Source organism: Sorex fumeus, unplaced genomic scaffold, assembly GCF_029834395.1.
Source record: "Sorex fumeus unplaced genomic scaffold, SorFum_2.1 ptg000233l, whole genome shotgun sequence".
NCBI lineage: Eukaryota > Metazoa > Chordata > Mammalia > Eulipotyphla > Soricidae > Sorex > Sorex fumeus.
In genome coordinates, this window is record NW_026606290.1 from 2,946,027 (window position 1) to 2,970,879 (window position 24,853).

Genomic DNA, 24,853 nt, shown 5'->3' on the forward strand with positions numbered 1-24,853 from the left:
TCAGTTTCCCAGAGGGGAAACTGAGGCTCAGGCAGGCACGTGGGGACATGCCCCGTGGGGGCCCCGTGGGACAGAGGGCATCACCACACTCCCATTTTCTGGTGGAAGAGGATTTTTCAGCACGGACGTCTCTGCCTTGGGTCGAGGGGGTCCACCTGGGTCTGTGTGCTGAGACCCCCAGCGGACCCCAAATCCGGGCCCCGCTTCATTTGTCCTTGAGTCCAGCACCAGAGCAGTTTCGAAAGGGTCACCCCCAGGTTACCACCCCAGTATATCCCCTGGGAGAAACACCTGAGACCTCGGCACCATCAGCTCCCACCGTTGGCTCTCCCCGGAGCCATGCAGTGTCCCCTCTGCACTCCTGACTCACTCTGCCCTCTGCACCCTGCACCCCTGATCCCCATTCCATTGGAGCTGCTCAAAGTCAAGCCCCACCAGCGACCTGGAGAGGCTCCTCACCGCCTGCAGGGTGCGCCCTGAGCCCTGGGCGCCACCCGTATTCCCTGCATTTAGCTGCCCAGCTCATTCCTGCCACAGGACCTTCGCACCTTCCCTTTCTGCTGCTTACCCTGGGGCTGCGGGGGGGCGCTCCCCTAGGCCTCCAGGGTTTGGGGGTCTCTTGGGGACTCTAACTGAGCCTCGGGCTATGCTGGGGCCAGCTGAGCTCGGTGGAGGGGTGGGGGTCAACAGGGCTGGTTTGGGGCTCAGAGGCCATCACCTCCGAGGGGCCTCCCTTGCTGTGGAGAAGCCCCTAGCACAGCAGCTGCTCCCTATCGCACCCTCTGTTCTAGCTGCCCACGTGACATAGCCACTTCTGCAGGTGTCTGGTTTTGAGCTCACTCGGCCAAAGGGGAGCTTGGGGAGAGCGGGAGCAGCTCTGGGGCTCCCCCTGGTGCCTGGGGCAGCCGCTGTCCAGGCAGGTGGGTGTCAGTAACTCGCTGATGAGCTCTCCGTGCCTTGTAGGACCCCCGTGGAGCGGGGGCGGGATGGCTTGGTGCGTGGTTTCCCAGCATCCCAAGCTCACTTGCTCATGTCGAGCTCGTGGCTCTGGAGGGAAACATGGATTTGGCCCTGGGGGCGGGATTCCTCATGGGTGGAGGGGCTTCCGCCAAGGTGGATACTGTGTGTAGGGTACGGCCTGCCTTCATCTTGGCACTCAGACCCCCCCTCCCCGGTATGCTTGCCTGGACACAGTTCACTGAGCTCAGACTGACTCAGTGCTGGGACTGAGTCCAGAGCCCTGGGGCCAGATGAAGGCTCCCAGTCTCCCTTCTCCTCAGCTCGGGCCAGAAGGCAGCGGGTGAACAAGGATGGAGGGGTTAGGGACAGGGCTGGGGAAGAGAACCGGCCACAGGGCGCATTCAGCCTTCTGCTCCAGGCTGGGTGAGAATCCAGCCGCTGTGGCCTTGGAACTCCGTCCCACAACTGGGCCGATGCTGGCTCAGCGCTGTCCACCTGTCCTTCCCCGGGACCTAGGTGGGAGCCTGGTGGCAAGGGACCCCAGCCATGGGTCTTGATGAGGAGGTGTCAGGAAGAGAGAAGGGGACCCGGGCCTGGGCCTGCGCAGAGCAGTGAAGGGGTAGGGATCCCCACCCCCAGCAGGAGACAAAAAGGGGGTGTTTAGCGGTATGAACCAAAAGAATGCAACTGAATTTCGCTCACCCAGGTGGCAATGTCGCTGATTAGTGCTTATTCACAGGTAAGACATTCCTGGAGGTGCACGGGGGGGAGGGGGCACGACACCTCGCGTGTCCTGCGGGTGGAACCCAGGACCCGGCCGTGCTGCGGGGCTACCACCCCCAGCTCTGTGCTGGGGAGACCGTGTGGCTCCGCTGGAGGAACCGGAGAGACTGTCCCCCTTGCCTATTATTTTTGGTTTTTGGGGTGTCATACCGGTGTTGCTCAGGGATCACTCCGGGGTGGGCTCAGGGGACCGTATGGGGTGCTGGGGACTGAACCTGAGTGGACTTGTTGACTGTCCCGCCGCTCCGGCCCCTCTTTTAAAAAGGAGATACAAGGAGTGGCCCCCAAAGGAATCAGGATGGGAGGCCGAGCTCCCCCAGCAACCCGAACCCTCTCGGTGCAGAAGCCCCTTAAAGGTGCCCATCCAGCCAGTCAGGGCCCTCCTTCACTGTGATTGGGTCCGGAGGGTCACGTGACCCGGGACCTGGCCAATCAGAGCCCCGTCCCCTATGACTGGTGATTGGGCCTGCGCCTGGACCTCGCCGTTAGGGGGCTGGGAAGATGCTGGTTTAACGTGGCCGTTCCACGGGCAGTGGGGGGCAAAGGCCGACCGTGCACGCATGGGGCCTCGTGCAAACGGGAGCTGGGGCTTCAGGAGCGCCTTGCTCTCCGGGCCGCTGCCTGGAGAAGTCCTCCCGCCTGGAGAGAGGAACCCGGATGATGAGCATGTGTTTCACCGTGCACAGGTCGGTCGGGGGCCACCTGGACAGTCCCGGCCTGACCTAGGCACAGGATGCTCCAGACCCGCCTGACCTGGCACAGGGTGCCCCAGACTGTGCCGCCTGGGCCCGGAGGTCAGCGAAGACGTCGATCTCGGGAGCAGGAGGAAGAGCTGGGGAAACTGCAGGCCCTCCAAGGGCCATCCCGAGCCCTGGCATGCAGCAAAGCGGATCCCCAGGTCCTGGGCCATCAGGGCAGGGAAGATGAGAGCCTGACTGCACAGGCAGTGGCTGTCGCCCCCTGAGAAAGCTCTGCCCCAGGACACCTGTCCCCTGCCCCGGCTCCCCCAGCCCCACCCGTGGTCTGGGGCAAGAGGTTGTCCCAGGGAGGGAAGCAGTTATCTGACAACCTGCCCCGCGAGAAGACCAGCAAGGGCGCGCCGCTGTCCCGTCAGTTGGCACGCTTTTTACCCAATACAGCTTTAGAGACAGCCCGGAGAAGTCCTTGCACATGGAGAAAGGAACGTGGATGAACGTGGTTCCCAAGGCAGCCCCAGGTGTTGGGGTATCTGGACGCCGGGCGGGGCCTGGCGTCCGTCCCTTGCAGTGCGTGCTCCTGGGGGGTGGTCCTCTGAAGCCCACCACCACACTGGTATGCCAGAGGCTGAACTCCAGTAGCCAGCATGTTCATGCCTGAGTAAAGTTAGCAGACCAGTGAGCGCCAGATGACGCCAGGTGACCATTTGTGTCTCCTGTCCCTCCAGCCTGCCCCGGAGGCAGTACCTGCTCTGTCCAGCGGTGCTCTGCTCGGAGGAAGCAGGAGTTGCCCTGACGTTCTCAGGCCTGAGCTAGGCAGAACTGGTGGGAAATCATCGCCCTAACAAACTCGAAGCTTGCAATGGTCCCCTGGGCCCAACAGTTTAAGTCTTTGTGAATAGATGGCAGACAGACCTGCCCACAGCAGCAGAAAGGCAGTGCCCTGGAACACACAGAGTGAAACAGCTTCAGGCCCTCCTGTCTTTGTTCCCCCCCAGCGGTGATTTTAGTGACTTTCAGTTACCTAGATCAGAGTGACAGTACAGCACGGAGCGAGTTTGCCTCGCATGGGTCCATCTGGGTTTGAGCGCTGGCATCCCATATAGTTCCCTGAGTACCGCTAGGAGTGATCCCTGAGTGCAGAGCCAGGAGTAAGCCCCTGAGCAACACAGAGTGTACCCCTCACCCCCCCAAAAAAGATGTAGAGAGCAACAGGTAAAAAGTAGGATAGGAAATTGTCACAGCTTTACCTTCAGGGCACCTGCTGATGGCTTAGTGAAGCACTGGCTAATGGTCTCCTTAAATGATGGGGGGGGGGGAGGCTGGAGCGATAGCACAGCGGGTAGGGCGTTTGCCTTGCACGTGACCGACCTGGGTTCGATTCCCAGCGTATCCCATATGGTCCCCTGAGCACCGCCAAGAGTAATTCCTGAGTGCATGAGCCAGAAATGATCCCTGTGCATCGCCGGGTATGACCCAAAAAGCAAAAACAAAAAAAAGCGATGGGCTGGGGGAGGGGAGGACTGCGGGTAGGGCACCCAGCACCCCATTTGGTCTCCTGAACATCCATAGGTTCCCCCGGTCCCTCAGAGCCAGGAGTTACCCCTGAGCATCGCAGGGTGTTCCCCCCCCCCCATCACCAACAAAAACGCTTAAACAATGGCTCATGTGTTGGGAGACAGAGTGGGGGAAGAGCAATATTGCATTGAATGAATGTCCAGCTGGTATGCTCACTGGGGCCCCCAGGTGACCCTAAAGCTTGGATAGTTCGTGTGTGTGTGTGTGTGTGTGTGTGTGTGTATCCTTGTGTGACTGAGGGTGAAGGTGCCAAGTCAGTTGGCTTCATTGTGGTAAATTGGCACAGGGACCCACAGTCGGGGGTGGGGGAGAGTAGGGGGCTCACTTCTCTGGGGAGTCCTGGAAGGCCCACCCCGTGGCCCGTCTCCTGGCCCCTCCCCACACGGGTTGCGCCCTCAGATACTGCCGGTTTGGGGGCCTCCTTCCCAGCCCTGCTCAGACTCCCGATGTGGGGGTCAGAGGAGCCCCTCACTGTGAGTGTGGCACCCCGGAGGGTGTCTGGGAGTCAGGGATGAGAGTGGCAAAGGTGTATGAGAAGAACATTCTAGAAGCATCAGGAGGAGGCCCAGAGAGATGGTACGGCAGGTAGGGCACTTGCCTTCCATGGGGCCTGCCTGGTTCCATCCCTGGCACCGTATATGGCCCCTTGAGCCCCACCAGGAGTAAGCCCTGAGCACAACTGGGTGTGGCCCCCAAACCATAAAACAAAAGAAGGATCAGAAAAAGGCTGTGGTGGGATTGGGAACCGGAGGGGGTGGGGGGGGAGTGAGAGGAAGAGTTTGAGATGGAAAAGGGGTGCCCGGCTGGGGAAGGATGCATGGGAACTGCGGTTTCTTCTTTAAAACATGCCCACCCCAGGTCTGGGTGAAGAGTCCATTCATTCATTCACCTATCAATCATTCATTCATCCACTCACTCATCTATTCGTCTACCCTTCCTTTCTTCTTTCCTTCCTTCCTCCCTCCCTCCCTTCTTTCCTTCCTTCCTTTCTTCCTTCCTTCCTCCCTCCCTTCCTCCCTTCCTTCCTTCCTCCCTCCCTTCTTTCTTCCTTCCTTCCTTCCTTCCTCCCTCCCTCCCTCCCTCCCTTCCTTCCTTCTTGTTTTAGGGTTACACTTGACCTGACCGCCCAGGGGTTACTCTTGACTGCACTCAAGAATCGCTCCTGGTGGTGTTCAGAGGGAACAAATGGGATGCCAGGGACCAAACCCGGGTTGGCCGTAGACAAAACAAGCACCCTCCCCGCTGGCTGTCCTGTGGCTCCAGCCCTTATTCTTTTTTTTTTTTCTTCAGCCCCAAAGCACATGCCCTGCGGAGCTGGATGGAGACCCCAAGTCCACGCTGAGACTGAGGCACCCCCTTGTCTTTCTAGAGACTCATCTCCTTTGTTTTTGTTTTTGTTTGTGATGCTCAGGGCTTACTCCTGGCTCTGCACTCAGGAATCACTCCTGGCAGTGCTCAGGGGACCACAGGGGATGCCGGGGATTGAGCCTGCACTGGCTGCGTGCAAGGCAAATGCCCTCCCCGCTGGACTATGGCCCCAGCCCTCAATACACTTCCAACTTCCAACAGTGCTTGGGGTACCAGGGCCACACCCAGTGGCTCTCACTTGTGCTCTGCTACCCCCTCCTCCCAACACACACACACACACACACACACACAGATCTGGATGATACTGGTCCTTGCATTTTTTTTGCTTTTTGGGTCACACCTGGCCGTGCACAGGGGTTACTCCTTGCTCTGCACTCAGGAGTTACTCCTGGCGGTGCTCGGGGGGCCATATGGGATGCTGGGAATCGAACCTGGGTCAGCCGCCTGCAAGGCAAACGCCCTACCCGCTGTGCTATCTCTCCAGCCACTGGTCCTTGCATTTGAGGGTCAGTTTGTCGCTACAGCCTTGCCTCTCCAATCCCGGCTAAAATAGGAGCTTCTCCCCCCTCCCAAGGCCCTCTGGAGCCGCCCCGCTCAGTGTTGGATTCGCTCGCCTGTCAGCTCCAGATGGCCCCGTCGGTGGCTCCATTCTCTCGTCTCATCTCTGGGGTCTCTGGGCCCCTGTGCAGAGAGGAATGGGGTGGGCGCCTGCATGCTTCCCAGAGTGACCCGAGTGTGCCGGCTTGGAGGGACAGGTGGGAGCCAACATTGTCACCTGCCTTTCCCCTGCCACTGTGCACTCAGGGAACTGGGGCCCCGGCACTTCTTCTGCCTTCGGAATGTCCAGGGCTCAAGACCTTCCTCGGGCCTGGGCCGCTCAGGAAGCGCAAGTCCCAAACACGCCCCCAGCTTCCGGGTCCCATCCCCGGGGCCAGGCCACCTGGGTCGCATCCCGGGCTCCGTGCTCCCCACCTTGCCTGAATCCAGATGCCAGAGATGACCCATGGGTGGGACTGGGTCGGGGTCAGCACTCCCACAAGGATGGGAAGTGCACAGGCAGGAGTTGTCAGAGACCCTAAGAACCACTTGGCACTCTGTTCCTGAATCCAGCCAGACCTGAAGCCCCTGAGCACCGCACAGTTTAGCCCAAGCCAAGATCGTGCCCTTTGTCCAAGCTGGGTGTGGGTGAGTGGGTGTCACTTACAAAAGGCCCGACAGTACCCAACAGTACCAGGAAATAGCCCTCACTCTGCCCAGGCCAGGTAGGACAGACACCTGTCTGGCACACCTCACCCCGCCCCCCTCCCTTTCTGACACCCAAAGCAGAAGCCACCCCCCCCCCCCAGCCCCCGCCCGGGGAAGGAATACTCTGCTGCTTCTTGTCCGAATCTGCTCCGATTCCAGAAACTCAAACCTGGTTTCAGCTCAGTCAAAACTTAACTCGCATTTTTATTTCACTAGTGGGTTTTTTTGGTGGTGGTGGTGGGGAGGTGATGTCTGTCTTTGGTTTTGTGGGCCACACCTGGTGATGCTCAGGATTTCCTCCTGGCCCTGCTCAGGAGTCACTCCTGATGGTGCTCGAAAATCACACAGGATGCTGGGATCAAACCCAGGTTGACCGCATGCAAGGCAAGCACCTTCCTGCTGTGCTAGCGCTGGGGGGGGGGGGGGGGGGGAGGCTTTCACTGTGGTTCTGTGTAGACCACGCCAGGCCCTGTACCCAGATTGTCACTTCTTCACCCCCAAGATAGGTGAACCCCAGCAGGAAGACTGGCCTGGGGCAGCGCCACTCCAGGGAAGGTCCCCTTCCTCCAGGCGAGGATGCTAATAGGCTTTCTTCTCCAGAGAGGAGCTGGGGCAAAGAAAGGAGAATCCACACTCTTCAGGGAGGGAGGAGTTCTCTCATCCGCTGCTTCCCCCACCCCCTCCCAGCGGTCGGCTCAGGGCTCTGCATGGACCCAGCACCGAGTATCTGCTCCCTAAACGTGTGCAGTGAGGAGAGATGCAGAACCACACAGCTCTGGGCGTGAATGTGCACCCGCACCAGCAGCATACACATACACACAGAGACACACAGAGACACACACACACACACAGACACACTAACACACACAGAGACACACACAGACACACATACATACACATACACACAGAGACACTATCACACCGACACACAGACACACACATACACACAGAGACTAACACACAGAGACACATACAGACACACACATATACACAGAGACACTAACACACAGACACACACACATAGACACAGACACACTTACACACAGACACACACAGAGACTAACACACACAGAGACACACACATACACATACACATAGAGACACTAACACACAGACACACACACTAACACAAGGACACACACATACACAGAGACTCTAACACACACAGAAACACACACACATACACACATTAACACACAGACACACATGCACAGAGACACTAACACACAGACACACACACACCCACACACAACACACAGAGACACTAATACACAGACACACACACAAACCCAGACACACACACAGAGACACTAACACACAGACACACACTCACAGAGACGTCATCAAAGGCTCCCCGGCATGCCCCTTCTCTGGAGCCCGGCGGCTGCTCCCAGGGTCCTGGGCTGCCTTCCCAGCCACTGGGAGCCTGGCTCAGGCCCGCACCACGTGTCAAGGGCAGCGAGCCTGTGGGGTCCCAGGAGCCCAGGGAAGTGTGAGCACGTGGCAGGGCCGGCTGGAGGTGGGGGGGATAGGGGAGAGCCATGACATGTTCCTGCCCTCCCTTCCAGAGCCTTCTCTGCAAACCCCCATCACCTCTTCCAAGCCCCTGCACTCTGCTGCAACCTCACCCAAGAAGCACCCCCAGGGTCTGCCTGGGAGCACCCCTGGGTCTTGCTTGGCTGTTTTGGAGTTAGAGGTGGGGGCTTGTCCAGGTGGGGGCTGGTTCTGTGCGCTCAGAGGCTGCTGTCACCCTCAGCCCCTTTCTGAAGACCCTGACGGCCAGCCCACTCCGGATCTCGCCTTGCTCTGCCCCAGCCCAGGGTCAGGGTTTGTGGGGAGCTGGCCGCTAGCGGTGCCGGGCGTGAGGGGGCTGTGGTCGGTCAGATTGGGTATCAGGCTCAGGGCACCAAGCTCTGGACCGGGAAGAGACCAGGGATGGGAGAAGGCCCCTCTTCCCCCAAACATGGGCAGAGCCCCGCCATCCCCATCCCAGAGGTTCAGAACGTGGCCACAAGGGGAGAATTTCTCTCTGGGCACGATGGAAGCTCAGGAACCCTGACCGAGGTGCGAGGCGGGCCTGTCCCGGCGTGACAAGTTTCAGGGGCTCCGACACCCCGGGATGCGGGGGGGGGGATGCGGAGATGGGGGGGACCGTTCCTTCCCCTGCCCGGGGCGCGCGCTCCCAACAAAGGCGGCCGCTCACGTGCCCCTCCGAGCTCGGGTCTGCGGTGGGGACGCGTCCAGCCCCGGCGCCCGGGCGGGACCCGGCCGGATGCGCCCCGGCGCGGCGCCCCAGGTGGGTCCCGAGCAGCCGCCCCGCAGCCTAGCCGCCCCCCGCCGGGCCTCGCCCACTCCCGGCCGCGGCCGCTGCAGCGCCCCGGACGCGGCGCTAGGGGGAGCTCTGGCAACTGGCTTGGGCGCCAGACGCCAAACTGCGCGCCCCGAGCTGCTTCCTTGGACGCGCAGGAGAAACGGGGAGGGGACGCCCCCCCCACGCTCCCCGCCACCCCCAGCAGCTCCACGCATCCCGTGGGAGGCCGAGAAAACAGCCCGGGGGCGGGGGTGAAGGTGCCTTTCCTGCCGCTCCCCGGAGCCCCCCTCGCTCCCCACCTCCACCCACCCAAGGACCTTCGCGCTCCCCCGCGCGTCCGAGTGTCCCCGAGAACTTGGCCACGCGCGACACCGCGTCCCCGAGCCCAGCGGACCCCGGAGGGCTGGCTTGCGTCGACCTCCCGGCGTCTGAATGGAGGGGGGGGGGCTTTCGGCAGGGCCACCCCTCCCACTCGCTGCGGGGAGGCTGGGGAGGTGGGGGGGAGTGAACCCTGCAAAGGGGTGCGCCGGGGCGAGAAAGCGAGAGCGCGAGAGCCTGGGGAGGGAGAGAGAAGGACAGAATCAAACAAACAGAGCCAGCTGCCACTTCGCTAGCTCCCCCCACTCCCCGCAGCCCCCACCCCAGTCTCTCTTTCCTGTCCCTACGTTGCAAAGCTGGAAGCACCCCGCGCGCCCCCCGGCCGAGCCGCGCGGCTCCAGATGTGAATTTGGTTGCCGTGGGGAGAAGGCGAGCTTCCTCGGGGGCCTTGGCACATTCTCCCACTCTGAGGTCATTCCGTAGGTGGTCAGCGCGCAGAGCGCGCCCCGAGCCTCCGGGGGGGCCCCCGTCACCGGGGAGGGGAGGGGCGCGGGGAGGGGAGGGGCGCGGGAGGGCGGGAGGCGCCCGCAGAACTCCACCAAGTGGCACCGAGCTGTGATAACAAACTCAACTTCAAAAAAAAAAAAAAAGGAAAAAACTTCCCCAAGTTGCAGAAGAAGACGTGGGGGGACGTCGTGCGGGGCCGGGGCGCGGGCGGAGTGCGTGGGTGGCCTGAAAGCCCCCCGCGTCCGGCGGCCGCTGTCCCCGTCCCCTCCCCGCCGCAGAGCGCGGCCTCCAGGCGGAGCAGGCCCTGGCCGGGCAGGAAATGTGCCTGCGACCCAGGGCGGCTGGTTCCCGTGGGGGGCTGGGAGAGCGAGGCCCCCACCCCCGCGGCCGCCGCCGCCGCCGCCACCCCTCCCCCCAAATCCCGTCCACCCCGCGGGCCTGCGGATGTGGGCAGATTCCGGCCTCCGGGCCCTGGAGAGCTGGGGTTTGCACGCGGGGCCGGGGGTGGGGGCTCCCCACCTCCCGCTCTCCCCCTCGACCCGAAAACAAGGCATCACCATCCTTGAGAATCGACTTTTTATTAAGATTATAAATTTAAAACAATCTGAACAGTTTTACCCGGTGATACACAATTCAGTATGCGCGAAAACACGGGAAGGACGGAGCCGAGGCGAGGGGTTGGCAACTTGTTTTGGGGGGCGGGGGGCCCACATGGCGCGCGTGGCAGCGAACCAGAGGGGGGGCTGCCGGCGCACCCCACCTCTTCCCAACAAAAGGCTCGGAACGAAACCCAATCTCTCGGGCTGCAAGACACAGGACGGGCCCGAACAATGCTGGTTCCAGGAAACGCGACCCAAGGCTCGGCCGGGACGGGCCACCGCCGGGCACGCGCGCCAACGGCACGTCTGACCGGGAACTTAGCGCGAAGTCCGGGGCGCGCGGGGCCCGCCCCTCCCGGCCGCCCTCCGGGCCCGCCGCGCCAGGGGGAGGCAGCCTCTTGCCTTTTTGTTTGGTGAGGCCCGCAGTGCTGGGCATGATGGGAAATGTAGTCCACCGCGCGCGCCCCTCCACCCCCTCCCCAAAACCGGGTCCGAGAGGCTCGGGGGTGTCCGGCGCCACCCCGCGAGCCCCGGGGCCGGGTGGAGGAGGGGAAGAGAGCGGAGCCAGGTGGGGGGCGGAGAGAGGAGGGGTTCGTGCACCCGCCCCGGGAAGAAAAGGGAGGAAAAAAAAAAGTTGAAGTGTTTTCATTTCTGCCGTCTCATTTGGAGAACTTTGGAGGCCGCCCCCAGAGAGGAAATGTGCCCGAGACGTCCCCAGCCGAGAGTTTGCCTTTGTTTTTTTTTTTTTCTTTTTTTGCGCAGGATTTCACAAGAGCCTCAGCCCACCGAGGGGCTCGGTACCCCTCCAGCGCCAGGCTGCCCGCGGTTGACAAGTGATCGCGGTCGGCGACCCGCGCCCCCGGCGCGCCGGGTAGCCGGGGCGCACCGCCTCGTCCCCGGCCGCCCCGCCGCTCCTCGGGGCAGCTGCCCACCCTCACGTGGCTGTCTCCCCGCTCAACACTACTGCAATCGCTACAATAAAAAGAAGGGAGAGGGGGGAAAAGAGAAAGAGTGGGAGAAACACAAAGCATACTTAAATAGGCGCTTTCTCTCTCTGCAAAAATAAAGTCCAAGATCTTAGATTTCTTTCCTTTTCTTTTTTCTTTTTTTTTTATTTTACAATTTATAAAACATCAGTAGCCTCCCCTCCGGGGCTTAGCCCCGGCGTAGCCCCGACTGGCCCGGCGTCCGCTCGCTCCCTCCGCTCAACCCCCTCGGCCGAGTCTTTGTCTGGCCCCGGCCCCGCGGGGCCCCGGGGCCCCGGTGCCCTCGGGGGGTCCCTAGAAGGCGACAATGGCTCGAGTCCAGGCGCCGAGGCTGGCGAGCGCCTGCTTGGCGCACAGCTGCCCGTTGAGCGGCGGCGGCTGCTCCGAGGGGTCCGGCTGTCGGCTCACCAGCCCCGAGAAGCCCGAGCCAAAGATGGAGATCAAGTTTGAGATGTTGGGCGCGTCCGGGGACGCGTCCGGGCAGAAGTCCTCGAAGCGGGCGCGCTTGCACGGGGCGAACGGGGCGCCCCCGGGGGGCTCGGCCCCCAGCTCGCCCGCGTCCTCGTCGTCGTCGTCCTCCTCCTCCTCCTGGCCGGGGTAATACTTGCGCTTGCAGCCGGCGGCCGACGCCAGGCCGTGTCCCGGGGCGCCCTGGCCACAGCAGGGGCAGTGGGCGGCGGCGCAGCAGTCCTGGTGCAAGTAGCCGTTCTCCACCGTGGTCACCACGTGAGTGTCCAGGTCCAGCACGGTGGTCTGGCTGCTGCAGTGCACGCCGAAGTCCGAGGGGGCCGGGTACGCGCCCCGGTAGAAGCCCGGGGAGGCGGCGGGGGCCGGGGACGCGGGCGGGGAGGCGGCGGCGGCGGCCGGGGGGGCGGCCCCCGGGGGCGCCGCGGGCGCGGAGCAGGCGGCCGCGGCGCGAGGGTCCCGCGGGCAGAGCGCGGCGGGCGCGGGCGGCACCAGGGGCGCGGGACCCGGCTGCAGCGGCTCCAGGGGCTGCCCGCGGTGGGGCGCGCCGTGCGGCGGCGGCTGGAGCGCGGCGCACCCGGGCAGCTCCGCGAGCGCCCCCGCGCAGCCCGCGAGCGCCCCGGCCGCCGCCGCCGCTGCCGCCGCCGCCGCCGCCGCCGCCGCCGCGCAGCCCCGGGGCGCCGGGTGCTGGTGCTGGTGCAGCTGCTGCTGGAGGTGCAGCTGGTGCCGGGCGCTCGGCTCGCGCGCCTCCGCGTCCCCGCCGCCAAGTTGGAGCGGGCCGAAGTCGGCCGCGCTGGCCGGCATGCCCGGCACGGCGTACGCGAGGTGCTGGTGCTGGTGCTGGTGCTGGTGCTGGTGCTGGGGCGGCTGCTGGTGGTGCTGCTGCTGGTGCTGGTGCTGGTGGTGGTGCTGGTGCTGCTGCTGCTGCTGTTGGCGCCGGTAGAGCTCGGCGTAGCGCTCGCTCAGGTAGAGCTGGCGCGCGTTGCGGAGCACGTAGGACACCAGGAGGTTCTTGTGGAGCTTGATGCCGCCGCGCTGGGTCCGGGAGCTGTGGATCTTGCGCAGGGAGATGCTGATCAGGCTCTGGGCGTCCAGGGCGCACTCCATGCTCCCGCGGAGACGGAGACGGCGGCAGCGGAGCGGCCGCGGCCGCCGCTGCCGCTGCTGCGAATGTTGCTGCTGTTCCGGGCCCCTGGCCGGCCGCAGGGGCGCACCGGGCAGCGGGCACGCCGCTCGGGTCAGCGGGTCGGCTGCGCTCCGAGAGGAGCCGCCACCACGCGCCGCGCACCGCCCGCGGGCACCGCGCTCCCCAGACGGCGCCAAAGCAATGAGCCTCGGCCGGCCCCGGCCCCGGCTATTTAGCCGGGCGGCCGGGCCCCGCCCCGCGGCCGGCCAACCAATAGGAACGCCCCGAGCCTCCCGAGTGACAGGCGCCGCCCGCCCCGGGGCCGCTCGGCGGGCCAATCAGAACAAGGCGGTTCCTTTGTGCTATTCAAATACCGAACGGACCCGGGGCCTCCGCCGCCGCCGCTGCCGGGAACGTTCTCCTGGGGCCGCGGCGCCGCGCGGGACGCGGAGCCGCCGGGGCCGCGGGCTGCGGCGCGGGCCGCCCCCCGGCCGCCACGGCGGAGCCGCGGCCGTCCTCGGCCCGACTCCCCGGGGCCGGGCGCCGCCTCACCTGCCGGCCGCGGCCGCTGGCTCCGCCCCCCGGCGCGCGGCGGGGCCTCACCTGCGGCAGGTGCGCGCTGCGCCCCGGTCCCCGCCACGCGGCGCCTCTGCAGCCACCTGCCGCCCCCAACTGCCCCGAGGCCTTCCCCGGAGGTTGGGGGGGCGCCGTTAGGGGGCATCGGGGGACCCTGGGGGGGACAGCGGCGCTGAGGTGCCCGGGATCACCGACGGCTGGGCCCCGCCTGCGTCTCTTTCCTTGGTCCCAGCAAGGGCTGGTCTCCTCATGTGTCTTATGGGAAGAAGCCAGGCCCGGGGGGCAGGAGTGGGTCCTAGAGGTGGGCCTGAGAGGGGAAGGGGGCTCAGGGGCTCAGAGCTGGCGGGCCTGTGGGGCTGGGGTGGTCCAAGGTCCTAGGAGCAGGCTTCCTGCTGCCTCACCCAAGGCTCATTTCTGCCTTCTTTTCTTGGGGGAACTGGTCTTGGTCCCTTGGCAATGAAGAGCACCAACCTACATTTTGGGTCTTAAGAATTCGCAGGACCAGAGAGATAGCACAGTGGGTAGAGCGCTTGCCCTGCTCCTAGGGGCCTCATATAGTTCCCTGAGCCCGCCAGGAGTGACTTCTGAGTGCAGAATCAGGAGTAACCCCTGAGGTCCACCAGGTGTGGGCCCAAACCAATACTCCCCCTCCATCCCCGAGAATTATCCAAGAGCGAGGGATGTGACTCAGATCTGGCGCTTGCATATGCGAGGCCCAGGGTTCGATCCCCAGCACCCCCAAAGGAAAAAATATTCTCCAGATTGGTTTCCGCAAACATATTTTCAGCATCTGCTCCGTGCTGAACATCAAGGGTGAAAGCAAAGGAACAAGCATTCACCCCATTTTGCAGATGACAATATATATGTGAGTGTTGATAGTGTTGGGGCGTGGCCACTGCTCTGGCCTAGCCTCAACCCTGTGCCCCCTTTTCTCCACCCCCCAGCAGCTAGGACTGACATTTCTGGAGGGCTGCAGAGAAGGGCTTCCTGTTTCCTTCCTGACCTGGTGGTGAGACAGACCCACAGGACCAGCCGCACTTCTGAGCGTAGGAACTTAGGAACGGGCTGAACTGCCCCTTGCTGGCGCCGAGCCTGCCTTAAAGGCACACACAGGCTTTTATTCCTGAAGTTCACCTTCGAGCCGTCACCATCGGAGGGAAGGGGGGGCTCTGGCATCTCCCTCGGGAATTCAGGAACGAGCAGGAATGCCCCTTGTGGCCCTCATTGCATATCTACCCGGTTCTTGCCTGGGAACTTCAACTTTTGGAACTGTGTCTCCTCAAGGTCACCACCGCCAGGGAGGGGCAGAGGCAGACCTGGGACCCAGGTCATTTCCAGGATGGGGACCCGTTGCTGTGGGGACTTCAGAATCCGCCACTCGCCTCAGCCTCTGTTTCCGCAGATCGAGGCCCATTGTCGGGACAGTTCTGGTGAACGTGACCTTGGTTTGATCTACACCCCACGACTTTCCTGCCGACTGCTCGAGATCAGGGCTCGCCGGCAGCCATAGAGAAAGCAAATAGCCTTCTTACCCCCAGGAGGTCCCCCGTCCCCCCCACCGCTCACAGAGCAGCACCCCGGAAACAGGGCCATGAGGAGCTAGGTGGAGAGCGGCGGGGAGAGAAGGCAGATGCTGGCCATGTCCTCTCCCTGGACCGTGTTCCCAGCACACCCCCGCACCGTCACCCTGACCTCTGGGCAGAGCCCACCCCTGCCTGCACCTTCTCTGAAGTCTCCCATGCTCTTGGTCTCCTCAGGAATGGAGAGGTGTCTTGGGGGTTGTCTGGCTGCATCCAAACCCTCTCCTGAGGAGTGGGTCCAGCTATTGGGAAAACATTTGGAGACAACGGGACAGCTAGGGCCCTTCGGGGCAGGGATGTGGAAGGTGCAGGACAGGGAAGCGGTGAAGCTGAGCACACAGTAGGGATTCAAACCCTTTGGGAACTAGCTCACACACAAACACGTATAGGAAAAGATTACACACAGTAGGGATTCAAACACTATGGGAATGAGCTCACGCACAGTGGGGATTCAAACACTCACCACAGCAAGCTTGCATACAGTAGGGATTCAAATGCTTACAGGAACAAGCTCACACACAGTAGGGATTCAAACACTCACAGGAACAAGCCCACACAGTAGGGATTCAAAGACAAAGAAGAAGGACACACAGTAGGGATTCAAGTGCTCGCAGGAATAAGCTTACACACAGTAGGGATTGAAATGCTTACAGGAACAAGCCCCCACACAGTAGGGATTCAAAACACTCACAGGAACAAGCTCACACACAGTAGGGATTAAAACGCTTACAGGAAAAATCACCCACACTGTAGGGATTCAAACACAGGAACAAGCTCACACAGTAGGGATTCAAACACAAGGAAAAAGGACACACAGTAGGGGTTCAAACACAAGGAACAAGCTTGCGCACAGTAGGGATTTAAACGCTCACAGGAGCAAGGTCACACACAACTCTGTGGGACTGTGTGGTGGTTCTCAGCAGGGCTTCCAGAGAGAGAGGGTAGGGAGACACGGGGCCCCTGTTCCCCAGCAGACCTGAGGCCAGCCCAGGGGGTGTCTGCATTGAGACAAGGCTTACTTGAGAAGGTCAGGGCACTCACCCCTGGGCCTGGAGGCCTGTCAGATTCCCAGGAGGAATCTTGGATACTCGCTGGCCTCATGGAGCAGAGTTCAGAAAGACTAGGGGGCTGGGGCTGGAGCAGTCACAGAGTGGGAAAGGCGTTTGCATCTTTTTTTTTTTTTGCGTCACACCTGGCGATGCTCAGGGGTTACTCCTGGCTCTGCACTCCTGGTAGCGCTTGGGGGACCATGTGTGATGCTGGGAATCGAACCCGGGTCGGCTACATGCAAGGCAAACGCCCTCCCCGCTGTGCTGTCACTCCAGCCCCAGGTTTTTGCATCTTATATGGTCCCCAGCAGGGTCCTGGACTCTCAGGCAGGGATGGGGCTCTGCATCCTGCAGGAGTTGTGGAGCTGAGCACCACCAGGAGTGATCCCTGAGTCCAGAGCCAGGAGCAACCCCTACCAGGTATGGCCCCAAAAGGATTGAGGGACAGGTCCCAGGAAGCCCTCACCCCAGGTCACTGGCTGGGTGGGAGGTCAGGAGGAAGTTTCCGGGTCAGCAGTGGGATTTATCTGGGGGTCAGGCAGGAATGACCAGGGCTTGGTTTGTGGGGGCACAGGAAGCTGCACAGAGGGCCCAGGGGGAGGAGAAGAGGAATTTGGTGGGTTTTTTTTTTGGGGGGGGATTTTCGGGTCACTCTTGGCTCTGCACTCAGGAATTACCCCTGGCAGTGCTCAGGGGACCATATGGGATACTGGGAATCAAACCCGGGTTGGCCGCATGCAAGGCAAACACCCTGTCCGCTGTGCTATTGCTCCAGCCCCAAGGAGGAGGGGAATTTGAAACTCACAAATTCATTCATTGGTTCACCTGCCCAAGAGAAAATTCTAGAACCCAAATCTGGAGCCCAAATCTTGCTTAGGTAGCAAGCCAGGACCATGACTGCCAAAGGCCCAGGGGTGGGGGTGTCAGAGGGGAATAGGTCGATGGCCAGGCTGGGGACTCCAGGGACAAGGCGGGGCAGGGAGGTGAGACGCGGCTCTGGGCCAGGGCATGAGCGGAGGCTGCAGTGACTGAGGCCCGGAAGGGCCCCAAGACCAGGCTGCGCTCAGCGTCCAGGTGGGTGGACACTGAAGGGTGGGCACAGAGAGGAGGCTGCTGTGTTGCTCCTGGCGTGGCTTCCGGTCGCCCCGGCTCCCTATCGTGGTGGCCGTAGAGGTGAGTGGCTCCGGGAACTGGCCGGGACCTCCTCTCCAGCTCCCTGCTGAGTCTTTCCTGAGGGGCTGGAGTGCAGGTGTCGGATGCACCCCAAGAAGGCTGGTGGGTGCTAGGAGATCCAGCAGGATGCACGAGCCAAGGCAGCCCCACCCCTACCCTGCAGAATGGGCACCCACCGTGGCACTGTCCCTGGGTATATGTGTGCAGGGTGTCACTGATCTGCCACCGTGCAGATGGCCTGGTGCCCTGAGAGACATGGGCCCGTCTCTGGCCTCCCTCATGTGCCCAGCCTGATGGAGGAAGCCGTGGGACTTGTGGGGTCCCACGAGGAAGGAGAGGTGGGCAGATCCCAGGGCTCTGGGGTGTGGGAGCCCCAGAAACCGGAGGAGCGGGCGCAGGGCCGCTGCCCGGTGGGCGCACGTCCGTCCCTTCTGTCGGTTGGTCTCGCGGCCACCTCTAACAGTGCTCGGGGAGCACTCTTGGCTCTGTGCCTCAGTGCACAGGGCTCATTCCTGGCAGGGATCAGGAGACCATGTGAGGTGCCGGGGATTGAGCCCGGTCTTCTGTGTATGCGAGGCAAGTACCTTTCCCACTGTCCTGTCACCACAACCCCTTGGAGGCCTTTTGATGGAGACTCTGAGCCTTCTGGGGACCATGCACAGGGCAGATGGACCCACACTGGGGTCTCTGTCCAAGCTCCTGGCTCAGCTGGTCACTCCGTGCATGAGCAGCGCTTCCCTCACTGCCGCTCTGGGTCCCGCAGGAGAGCCAGGCCGCCAGCACTGCCCAGCGCGGGCCCAGGAGCCTTTTCATCTCCCCGCCAATTCCGATTGATTGGTAGTGTCTGCCTGGAACCTGGGCCGGCGGGGATTTGGCACAGGCCCCGATTGATTAGTGATGTCTGCCAAGGACTCAGCTGGGGGGCCTGGGTGTTGAGGTTCTGGGGAGAGCCCCTGGGGGGAGGATGGAGTGTCTGTCTGCTCAACACTTGGGGCATCGGGGGGGTGATGGAGAGAGCGGAGCGCTGGGGGTCAGGAGAAGTAGCGCTTGGCTCCTGCATGGCCTGTCAGCCCCCCCCCCCCCCCCCCCAGCATTGCAGCACTGGCTCCTGGACCTCCTTTTCTCCTTTGTCAACTTCCTCCCAGAGGCACCTGAGCACCAATTGCTGAGCCAAGGCCAGGGGGTTCCCACTGGGAGGAAATGGAAGTGTTTCCCTCTCTCCCTTTTCTCCTTGCTCAAAACCCAGCCGGGAGTCGGCCAGCCTGGCAGACCAGACAACACTAGCGTGGGTGTTGGGGGCGCTGGCAGGGCTGGTTGGGGGGGCTGGCTCTGGTTCCTCGCTGGGTGTTGTTGCACTCTGAGCACTGAGATGTTCCTGGGCTTTTTTTTTTTTTTGCTTTTTGGGTCACACCTGGCAATGCTCAGGGGTTACTCCTGGCACTGCTCAGGGGACCCTATGGGATGCTGGGAATCGAACCCGTGTCGACCGCATGCAAGGCAAACGCCCTCCCCGCTGAGCAATTGCTCCAGCCCTGTTTCCTGGGCTCTTAGGAACGGAATCTGAGGATGTTTTAAATTTTGAGTGTGGGGGCTGCCGCCCCTCCCCCCCCAGGCATCCAGCACCTCAAGCTGTAGGCCACCCACCGAGCCTCAGAGAGCTGCCATTCTGGCTCCTGGCAACCATGGGGGGCTGGGCAGGGCTATGGCACCCCCCCACCCCTGTAAGTCACGGAAACTGAGGCTGGGGAGGACACTGGGGCCTGCACAATGCCAGGTGGGCTGGCTGGACTGGCTTCCTCGCTCCTGCCCCCACCCCCACTGGGTAACTGAGCCCCCCAGCCCTATCCATGTCCCCGCCAGGAGATGCAAACAGGAGCACAGTGAGGCTCATAAAGGGGTTCCTCGGGGCTTCATGGGCTCTCTGCAGGGGGCTCCAGAGCCCCTGCCCTCCCACACACCCCTGCCCTGGGGGCCCAGGGTCCCTCAGCCTGGTGGGGCTCAGCCTGCGACCTGCCTGTCTCCTCCCCACACTGCTGAATTTTTAATGACACTCCGTGGAAAAAAGCAGAGTTACTGGTTTTGTGTTTGTTTGGAGATCTTTTCTTTAAAAAAAAAAAATTCTGCATGTGCTTGTCTCTGTGGCCGTGTGTTTGTGCATGTCCTTGTGCATGCAGGCATTTGTATGCGTGCATGTGTGTACATGAGTTGGGATGTACATGTGCACACAAGTTTGCATACATGTGAGAGTGTGCATGTATGAGCACGTGCACTTGTGCACCTTGAGTACATGTGTCTGCGTGTGTGCACGTGTGAGCCTAATGAGAGCCCAGAAGTCCGGTCATCTGTCCTCTCCTCACTCCCAGCTCCTTTCACGGTTTTGTTTTGTGTGTGTGTGTGTGTGTGTGTGTGTGTGTGAGGGGGGCGGGTATACCCAGCAGTGCCCAAGGCTTACTGCTGGCTCTGCACTCCGGAATGACTCCTGGCAGTGCTTGGGGAACCACATGGGGTGCCCGAGACTGAACTCGGGTTGGCTATGTGCGAGGCAAGTGCCCTCCCCTCTGTACTATTGCTTCAGCCCCTTCTTTTAATGATTAAAAAAAAAGAAGTCAAATGGAATTTCTGTTCTGGACCTCGTGGTGGTGGAAGGGCACCAGGCAGGCCCTGGAACTCCCCCCCCCCCCCCCCCAGCCCCTGGGGACCCAGCACTGCCATCGTTTGTCACACAGATGAAGAACTGGGAAAGAGCCGGGCAGAGGCTGGCGTGCAGAGCAGGGCTGCCACCTGGCTAAGTGCAGTCCTTTGTACTGGAGCACAGTCAGCCCATCGCCAACACACAGGGACACTCAGAACACAACACAGGGGCGCACACAGGCACACCCAGAGCTCTGCGTTAACAGAGACCAGTTGTGGCTCTGGCTTTGGGGGCCGTCACTGCAGCGGGTGGGGTGGGCAGGGGCAGCGAAGATCAAAGCGGCTTCCAAGCAGCCGGCTGGGGCTGCAGCTGGATCTGGTGGTGCTTGGAGTGGCTCCCAGGTCTCTCGGCCTGTTTCCTAACACCTCCCCCCCCACAGCTACCCACACAGCACACAGGAACAACCCGCAGGGTGGAACGGACCCCCTGGACTCCTTATTACAGCCTTATTATTATAAACCTCTTATTATTATTATATTATTATATAATAAGACCTCTTATTATTATAAACACCCATTTCGCAGAGGGGCTGAGGCTGCGCGCGGAAGTGGCCAGAGGCTGCTGGGTCTGAGCCAGGGTGGTCAGTGGGACAGGCTGCCTCATTTCACATCCCAGGGAACCCGGAGTGTGACAACGGGCTAGGAGCGGCTCTGCCCCGCTGCACGACAGACACTTCCAGCGTCCTCGAGGCTGGCCCCAGGAGTCATCGCTTCCTCGCTTCCTTGCACCGTTGTGCCCGGTGGCGAATAAACCTCAGTTCTCCCTCCAGGCCTCAGGCGCCTCCAGTCCTCTGTTTCCTCCACGCAAGGTTTTTGCTTTCAACCTTGCAGACAGCGAATGGGCAGAGGATGCTTTAAGGCCGGGCTTGAGAGCTACTCCGTCCTTCCATTGGCCAGAACGAGGTCACGTGCCACCACCAAGGCGCAAGGGAGGCTGGGAAATGTAGTCCTTAGGTGGCAAGTGGCCAGGTTGAGCAAACACCCAGCTTTGTCACGGATGCAAAGCCCTCCAGAAAGCAAAACAGGAGCCTTGCCCCATTCATGGGTCAAAAAATAAAGAAAGAGAGGCCTCAGCGATAGTACGGCGGGGAGGGCGCTTGCCTAGCACGCCTCCATCGGGGTTCAATGCTCAGCATCCCGTTTGGTCCCCCGAGTCCAACAGCCGCGATTTCTGAGCGCAGAGTCCGGAGTAAGACCTGAGCACCGCTGGGTCGCCCCACTCGACCCCCCAAAAATAAACAACACACACAACAACGACAGGGAGTGGGTGGGAAGTGCCTCTTATTCCCTGGCACCAAGAGAATGTTTCTGTGTCTGTCTCTCCCACAAACTGTCACCCGGCTGAGGACGGGGACCCGCTCTGAACTGGGTATTTGAGCTTCCCTGGCAGATAGCTGGTCCCTGGTTCCCGGTCTGTTCCAGGAGCAACCACCGTTTATGTGAATAATCCTGATGATCAACTGTTTTAGCTTGGTGTGTATTGGGTACAAAATGCATTTTATTTATTTCGCTTGCGGGCCACATCCGGCTCTGCTCAGGGGCTGCTCCCAGCCCAGTGCTTAGGGGCTGTTCCCAGCAGTGACCCCAAAACCAGGGGTGCCGGGGTGGGGCCAAGGACCCCTCACGGAGTTCGTCCTCCCGTCGTTTGGACTGTGACTCTGGCACACAAAATGGATGTTAACATTTTTCTAGTCCAGAACTCTCTCTCCGGCAGAAAAGACCAAGTGTGAACTGGTTTGTTTTTGTGCCACGCTCAGGGCTTACTCCAGGCTCTGTGCTCAGGGTTTACTCCTGATTCGGTGCCCAGGGATCACTCCTGGCAGTCCTCAGGGGACCAGACGGGGTGCTGGGATCAAGCAGGGTCAGCCGCCTGCCAGACAAGAGCTTTACTGCCCTGTCCTATCTCCCTGGTCCCTGCTTCTTTGATGGCTGGATGGAGCCATGGCGGGCGCTGTCAACAGATCCTTACTGAACATCTGCTACGCGCCACAGTCTACACAGAGCCAAGAACGGGCCGAAGGACTGTCTGTTCTTGGGGCAAGGTGGGGACGGCATGGGGTAAACTCAGGGAGACTTGCCCAAGATGGAATCATACACCCTGTACTTCTCTGAGACCCCTCTCGGTTCCTCACCCCAATACTTGATTTCCTTTATTCAAAGCACTCGCCTTATTCCCCATTCCAAAAGCCACTTAAGAGGCTGGGCTGTCTCACTGTGGATTAAACTTACCATTTGACAGATCTAGCAATTTAACTCTTTGGGGTAGTCGATCAGGCCGCCACAATCCCATCATGTTGAGCTCAGTTGCCTGGACAGGGAAGTCGGAGGACAGGGACACATCCCGTACTGACACAGTGACTTTGGCGGGCTCCCTGTCCAACAGTGTCCACGAGGTCTCACACAGCCCTGCCAGCCAGCCTGGTGCACCCGTCATCCGCCGATACTGAGAACAAAGCAACAAAGCTTTGCTCCGATCGCTCGTGGCAAGAGCTGTGGTTCCAGAGCTCTGCACTGACTCATCCTGCTGTGCCCGCAGTGTAGACATACACCTGTGTGTGTGCAGCTCCTCAGCAGAGAGGGACAGGGGTGTCAGGGCTGAGGCCTCGCCTGCTCATCACGGGGGAGTGGGGGGCACTGCTGAACCTTGAACTGGGGGCCCCTATGCTCTCAGCACAGACCATCTGGCTCCACCGTCCTTCCTTGGAATTTTTCAGTTTCATTTGTTTGTTTTGGGGGCCACAGTCAGTGGTGTTCAGGGGTTACTCCTGTTTCTGCACTCAGGGATCACTTCTGGCAGGCTTGGGGGATCATATGGGGTGACGGGGGGTTGAACCTGGCCTGGTAGCTTACAACCCAAGTGCAATACCCACTGTACTTTCTGGCCTTTTGGCGAGGATGAGCAGAGAAGAGCTCAGAGGCCAGTGAAGGCCTTCAAGCTGCTGGCAGAGCACTGACCCAGAGGGCCTGGGGAACGGGCGTGACCAGTGACAACTCCACCCCCCAGGAGCAAATGTCTTTTTTTTTTGTTTTGTTTTGTTTTGCTTTTTGGGTGAAACCTGGTGATGCTCAGGGTTTACTCCTGGCTTGGCACTCAGGAATTACTCCTGGCTGTGCTCGGGGGACCATATGGGATGCCGGGGATTGAACCTGGGTCGGCCAAGTGCAAGGCAAACACCCTCCCCACTGTGCTATCGCTCCAGCCCCTCAGCAGCAAATGTCTTGGACACAAAATTTGACAGCTAGCTAGAGAGCACTGGTTGAGGGGGTGGGTGTGGTTTGGGGGCTGGTTCTTTTTTTTTTTTTAATTTTTATTAGTGAAACACCATGAGGTACAGCTGTAGACTTACAAATTTTTGTGCTTGGGTTTCAATTGTACAATGATCAAAAACACCCATCCCTCCACCAGTGCCCATTTTCCACCACCACGGGTCCCAGTATCCCTCCCAACCCCCATGCCCCCATCCCACCCTGCCTCTGTGGCAGCGTATTCCCTTTTGTTCTCTCTCTCCTCTTGGGTGTTGTGGTTTGCAAAAGAGGCATTGAGTGGCAATCAGGAGAAGCATGCTGAAAGTAGACTATAGACCAAACATCATGGGGGCTGGTTCTACCCCCAACTCCCCCCCACACATCCCGCCCCAGGCTTTGGCAAGGCCTGAGTCCCAAGGCTAGCTTACCAAAGCAGCTTCACATTCAGCTAGGTGGGAACAGCCTCAGGACCCTTTGACTGGGGAAGGTGTGTGCCCACAGCCGTGCTCAGGGGTCCTTTCTGCCTGGGTGAGGTGCTGTTCAGGGGAGCGGCTGGGCTAGGGCTGAACCCAGGGCTACTGCGAACGTCTCCTCTGAACCCTGAGTCCCTCTGGTCCGGAACTCGTGACTCACTCTTGCTCCCCAAACCACGTTACCGACAAGTTGACGCTAAGGACAGAGCCAGGGCTGGAGCACCCACAGGCTCTCCCAGCACCCGTTTTGCTCCTCCCAAGACAGAACCGTTTTAACCGTTTCTTCTGGCACTCTGACCTTGCTTTGGGAATGGCTTTGGTTAATGGACTTTTTTTTTGGCTTTTTGAGTCACATCCAGTGATGTACAGGGCTTACTCCTGGCTCTGCACTCAGGAATCACTCCTGGTGGTGCTGGGAGACCATATGGGAAGCCGGGGATTGAACCCAGGTTGGCCACGTTCAAGGCAAACGCCATCACTGCTGTACTATCACTCTGACCCCCTGGCTAATAAACATTTTTTTTTAAATTTTTTGTTCGTTTGTTTGTTTGTGTTTTGGGTTATACCTGGCAGAGCTCAGAGGTTACTCCTGGCTCTGCACTCAGAAGTTACTCCTGGTGGTGCTTAGGGGACCATATGGGATGCCAGGGATCGAAGCCGGGTTGGCCATGTACAAGGCAAATATCTTCCCCGCTGTACTATCGCTCCTGCCCTTGGACTTTGGTTAGAAGAGAGAGACACAATCCCATTGTGTTTTCAAGGGGGACTGTTGGGGATTCGAACCTGGGGCCTCACATACGAGAAGCTTGTGCTCTACCATGGACCTACAGACCCCGCGTACATAAAGAAGAGGCATTTATTTATTTATTTCAATTTTTTTTTCTTTTGGGCCACATTTGGTGGAGCTCAGGGCTTACTCCTGGCTCTACACTCAGGAATCACTCTGGTGGTGCTCGGAGCACCTTATGGGATGCCGAGGATTGAACCCGGGTCAGCTGAATGCAAGGGAAGTGCCCTCCCCACTGTACTGTTGTCAACCATGTGAGGGATGAGACAAGAAGAGAGAAGTGCCGGCCGCCTGCCCAATGGGGCGCCTCCCCCTGCCCCCCTCCCCCGTCCTGCCC

The 24,853-nt window shown here is 60.8% G+C and overlaps 1 protein-coding gene across 1 annotated transcript; it reads right to left on the minus strand.

Moving 5' to 3' along the window:
* Positions 1-11,270: 11,270 nt before the first annotated feature.
* IER5L (immediate early response 5 like) lies at positions 11,271-13,066 on the minus strand. The gene has a single exon (XM_056108901.1). The coding sequence runs from the start codon at positions 12,920-12,922 to the stop codon at positions 11,645-11,647; it is 1,278 nt and encodes a 425-aa protein (XP_055964876.1). The 5' UTR covers positions 12,923-13,066; the 3' UTR covers positions 11,271-11,644.
* Positions 13,067-24,853: the final 11,787 nt, after the last annotated feature.

Coding starts and splice junctions, on each gene's coding strand:
- IER5L (XM_056108901.1), bottom strand. CDS start 12,922: ATGGAGTGCGCCCTGGACGCCCAGAGCCTGATCAGCATCTCCCTGCGC.